This window comes from Otolemur garnettii, unplaced genomic scaffold (assembly GCF_000181295.1).
Source record: "Otolemur garnettii isolate 467f Iridium unplaced genomic scaffold, OtoGar3 scaffold00022, whole genome shotgun sequence".
In the NCBI taxonomy this organism is placed as follows: domain Eukaryota; kingdom Metazoa; phylum Chordata; class Mammalia; order Primates; family Galagidae; genus Otolemur; species Otolemur garnettii.
In genome coordinates, this window is record NW_003852417.1 from 15,261,229 (window position 1) to 15,266,352 (window position 5,124).

General features: G+C 42.8%; 1 protein-coding gene across 1 annotated transcript in view; it reads left to right on the forward strand.

Annotated features, from left to right (window-relative positions):
• Positions 1-213: 213 nt before the first annotated feature.
• FAM228A (family with sequence similarity 228 member A) overlaps positions 214-5,124 on the forward strand; it is a 19,910-nt gene continuing 14,999 nt past the window's right edge. The window contains exons 1-3 of the mRNA XM_023511815.1: positions 214-297; positions 3,398-3,466; positions 4,413-4,604. Coding sequence (XP_023367583.1) covers positions 214-297; positions 3,398-3,466; positions 4,413-4,604 — 345 coding nt within the window. The remainder of the gene's footprint in view (positions 298-3,397; positions 3,467-4,412; positions 4,605-5,124) is intronic.

Below are 5,124 nucleotides of genomic sequence, written 5' to 3' on the forward strand. Positions count from 1 at the left end.
GTCCAGGCTGGCCGCGTCGCCCCTCTGGCCCTCGGCGACGCGGCCCGGGCGCCCAGGAGGGGTGACCGCCGCCGCTGGAGGGCGCGGCCGGGCCTGGCTCCCTGCCGGGCCGAGCGAGGGGGTTGGAACCGCCGCCTGCGCCGCAGGCCCGTCCCAACCGTAATGTCCTGGTCAGTCGGCTCCGCTGCTCTCTCTCCAGGGTCTCTGCTGTCCATGGCTGCCGCGAAAACATCGAGCTACTTCAGGCTGGAAAGATTAAAAGAATGGCCAGAGCCCGAGACCGTTTCTTTAATGGAGGTAAAATAAGGTGTCATCTTGACAAGTCGTGCTGGCGTGGGGACACCAGCCCCTTGCATCTAGTGGTTATTTTGCCTCCGTCACAATTATATTCCTAGGATTGGTGGGGAACCAGTGGCCTTTTGACTGAAACCAAATTTATGTTATTAAAAGGGGTGCAGCAGCGAAAGATGAAGCTTTTCCTGCCTCCTCTGGTGCTTAAGAAAGAACAATCTTGAAGTCAGAAGGCGGCGGGTTCCCCACCCCTGCCCCCGGATCAGAATTGGCCCAGAGTGGGTCTTGTCACTGGCCTCAGTGAGCTGAGCAGGAAAAAAGCAGGGACCCGTGCGTGCTGCCCTGCGGGAAGAGCCAGGCCTGGGCTGGCCGGCTGGTTCCTTACACTTAGCGTCTGGGAATAATTTTCCCATAAAGAAAATTTTATTGTGGATTCCATGATTTGCCTCACTGTAAAAACAGAAACTCTTGGTAATTTCCTTTATTTTGCCCCTTTTGCCACAGCGGAAGAGTAGTGAGACAGTTTTCGTGCACAGAAGGCTGTGGATTTCAGAGCGCTGCTACAAATTGCATCTTCCTTACGTTTTCTGGCAAAATTAGGAAGAAGGAGCCATCAAAGACAAAAATCTATTTCTTCAAGCAAAAAAAGATAATTTGAGAATCTGAAACAATACACCAAAAGTGTATATAACATCGGCTGATAATCTTACTATAATATTTATTTATTCATTTTGAGACAGAGTCTCACTAAGTTGCCCTTGGTAGAGTGCCATGGTGTCACAGCTCACAGCAACTTCAAATTCTTGGGCTTAAGTGATTCTCTTGCCTCAGCCTCCCAAGTAGCTGGGACTACAGGTGCCCGCCACGACAATCGCTGTTTTTTTTTTTTGTAGTTGTCATTGTTTGGCAGGCCTAGGCAAGGTTCCAACCTGCCAGCCCCAGCGTATGTGGTTGGTGCCCTAACCACTAAGCTATGGATGCCGAGCCTAGGATATCTTAAACATTTTTTTTTTTTTTTGCAGTTTTTGGCCAGGGCTGAGTTTGAACCCTTCACCTCCGATATATGGGGCCAGCCCCCTGCCCTACTCCTTTGAGCTACAGGCACCACCCCCTAGAATATCTTTTAAGAAAGGTTTTCCTGGCTTGGTGCCTGCGGCTCAAGTGGCTAAGGCTCCAGCCACATACACCTAAGCTGGCGGGTTCGAATCCAGCCCCGGCCGCCAAACAATGATAGCTGCAACCAAAAAAAATGGCCGGGCGTTGTGGCAGGCACCTGTGGTCCCAGCTACTTGGGAGGCAAGAGAATCACTTAAGTCCAAGAGTTTGAGGTTGCTGTGAGCTGTGATGCCATGGCACTCTGCCCAGGGGGATAGCTTGAGGCTCTGTCTCAAAAAAAAAAAAAAAAGAAAGGTTTTCCCAAGATGCTTGCCAACATGTATGTTTTCTGTCTTTTCAAATCAATTGATTGATTCTAAAATTATATTGGAGTATCAGGAAACACGTTTAACTGTCATACATACTTCTCCAGTTGCCGTCTTAAAATAAGCCTGAGAAGGTGGAGATTTTGGACAGTAAGGAAAATTCTAAAACAATATAAGTCTGTTTGTATTGTAAAGAGTGCTTTATTTTGAAGAAGATTGGAGTATCTGTTTGAAATCATTTTAGATTTCAGATGAAGCTGTTAAATATATGGGTAAAAATACAAATCTTTTTGGGATTTTTCTTATTTCAGAGAATTTGGTTATTTCAGTTTGGAGTTCAGTTTGTTTTGATGCATTCAGTGTGGCAGAACAGAAAGAAGAGCCAAGCTGGAATATCATAGTCCTAAGAACCTGTGTCATTTTTCACTAGAGATAATATTTTTTTAGGCAATAGTATATCTCTTCCAGATATTGGAATTTTATTGCCTTTTCATTGGTTCTTACTTAGTTCCTATAAGAAGAAAAGCTGTAGATCAGATCATAGTGTTATAACTAAAAAATCCCTGAAGTGATTTTTCAGTGCATCAGCTATGCCCAAATTCATAATGGAAACAGCAAGTCCCTACATGTGAGATAGTATCTAACTATGTTTCTAGCTGCCACTAACTAGGTCTGAGCTCTGGAATGGCTGAACTAACTCAAACTTACTGTAGTTTTGATTTACAAAGAGACCTAGGCAAAGGTAGGAAATGCCCTTTAAAACATACCTAATGCGGCTAGGCTGGCGCCTGTGGCTCAAGCAGCTAAGGCGCCAGCCATGTACACCTGAGCTGGCGAGTTTGAATCCAGCCCAGGCCCGCCAAACAACAATGATGGCTGCAACCAAAAAATAGCCGGGTGTTGTGGTGGGCACCTGTGGTCCCAGCTACTTGGGAGGTGGAGGCAGGAGCCCGGGAGATTTGAACCCAGGAGTTGGAGGTTGCTGTGAGCTGTGATGCCACAGCATTCTACCCAGGACAAGAGCTTGAGGCTCTCTCTCTCCAAAAAAAAAAAGTACTTAATGGATGAATGACTATATGAATGAATGGGAGAATTCCTTTCAGAGAGAGTCCCTTTAATTAATAAGCTTCTTTGTACATTAAAAAATATGATTTGTCTCGGCACCAGTCGCTCAGCGGCTAGCGCGCCAGCCACATACACTGGGCCCACCAAACAACAATGACGGCTGCAACCAAAAAATAGCTGGGCATTGTGGCAGGCGCCTGTAGTCTCAGATACTTGGGAGGCTGAGGCAAGAGAATCGCTTAAGCCCAAGAGTTTGAGGTTGTTGTGAGGTGTGATGCTATGGCACTCTACTGAGGGTGACATAATGAGACTCTGTCTCAAAAAAAAAAAAATATATATATATATATAATTTAATAATATAGTATTGGTGTTTGGGTAGGGGGCTAAAAAATACAAATTTAAATGAAATAAGATTGACTCTGAGTCGATAATTGTTGAACATGGGTGATGGGCTCATGGAGAATGATTTTTAAAATTTTCTATAATAAAAACTTACAAAATGTGTTTTGAGATACAGAATTAGATTTACACTAAAATTATTGGTAGAATACACAGAATTTTTTTCATTCTAGTTTATTTGTTCAGGATTTATGTCTTAATATTCAATCCTGTGATTTCAGGTATTAGCTAGAGAAGACATCGATGAAGCTGTGTATACCATCTTATTTAGAGAAAATTATGTTGTAAAGGTGAGAGCTGGCTAGAGACCGTGTGGTGTCTAAGTGTGATCTAGGGGGGTGAGAGTGATGTTGCCGTGTCAAAAAGACTCATTTTGCAGGGAGAATGAGGCTTCCCTGCAGAATGGGTACTTGTCTGTGCTATGTAGATCTGAGATTATGCCACTTCCTTGCGAGATCACTAAGAGGTTTTGAATCCTGCTTGGATTTGTCCTGAAGAATCTGAGAAACGGTTCTAACTGCTTCCCTGTGTCCTGGTTCTGAATGGAAATTCTGTCCTACTGAGGCTTGCTTCTTTCTCATATGTTCCCATATTGCAGTGGGGAATATAGAAAACCACCAGAAGCGAATTAGTATTTAAGATTAATGACCAGGCAGTAACTGTTAGTCCCTATGGAATTAGTGAGCTTAAGAGGGGTTTATTTTCAATGAGAAGGATAGTGTTATTTATAATAATACTTTGACATTTATGTTTACAATTTATGACAGAAATGTACATATATTGCCATTTGAGCATCCGAAGAAGTAGGTGGGATTACCCTCCTTTTGTAGATGGGAGTGAGAAAGGGGTCCAGGCCAGTCTAGTGCTCTTTCTATTCTACCAAGTTTGTCACGGACTTTCCTGATGATGAAAGCTAAACATGGAATGAGTGACCAAGGAACGGTACAAAATCCCTAAAAAGAACCCAGAATTTCATGAGTTAGGAATGGGTTTGTCTGATTCAGGAGTTAGGTGCATTTTCATCTGAAGGCGCAGTTGTGGTTTAGAACTTTGAGTTATACCTGCGCTGTGCTCTCAGGTTCTCTAATGAACACTGTCTTATACTAGGATTTTGTAACCTGATTTTGCCTGAGAGCTTATAAGTGGGGAACAAGTGTGGTTTTTTTTCTTATTCAAATGGTGATCAATGAAACATTTCTTAATAATTTATTTTCTATGTTTGTATCACTTCATTAGAGTCTGGATACATATTTTCAGCATCTGGATACTTATAAGGAAAGAAGAAAAGAGTTGTTACATAAAAAGTGGGTCCAAAATGTCATAGCACCTCTTCAGCAGAGAGTTTTGGAAAAAGTAATCTCATATAGAGGGCCTAAAAAAAAGAAACAAGAAGATTATGGATATTATTTAAAGGACAGAAATAAAATGGTACTAAGAATTTGTTTTTATTTAATTAAAGTGTAATTTGAATATTTTTACTGGTTGTGTGAATAGTCTAAAGCTTATTTTTGTATTTAAGATGAAATACAAAAATCAATACTGCATTCTTATGTCTGGAGTTTTGAGTGGAAGGGATAGGAGAATTGATTGGGAGCTAGATTTATCAGGAATGCTTTTAGGTAAATGTTATTAGAATAATAGTGCCTTAAATCATAAAGGCATTTTTATTTATCCATTAGGAAATTGAGAGGTGGGTGGTCTCCTGGTGGGTTCTGGCAGCATAATGATGTCAAGTTCTGGCTCGGCACCTGTGGCTCAAGTGGCTAAGGCACCAGCCACATACACCTGAGCTGGAGGGTTCAAATCCAGCCTGGGACTGCCAAACAACAATGACGGCTGCAACCAAAAAATTCTAGCTGTGGTCCCAGCTACTTGGGAGGCTGAGGCAGGAGACTCGCTTGAGCCCAGGAGTTGGAGGTTGCTGTGAGCTGTGATGCCACAACACTCT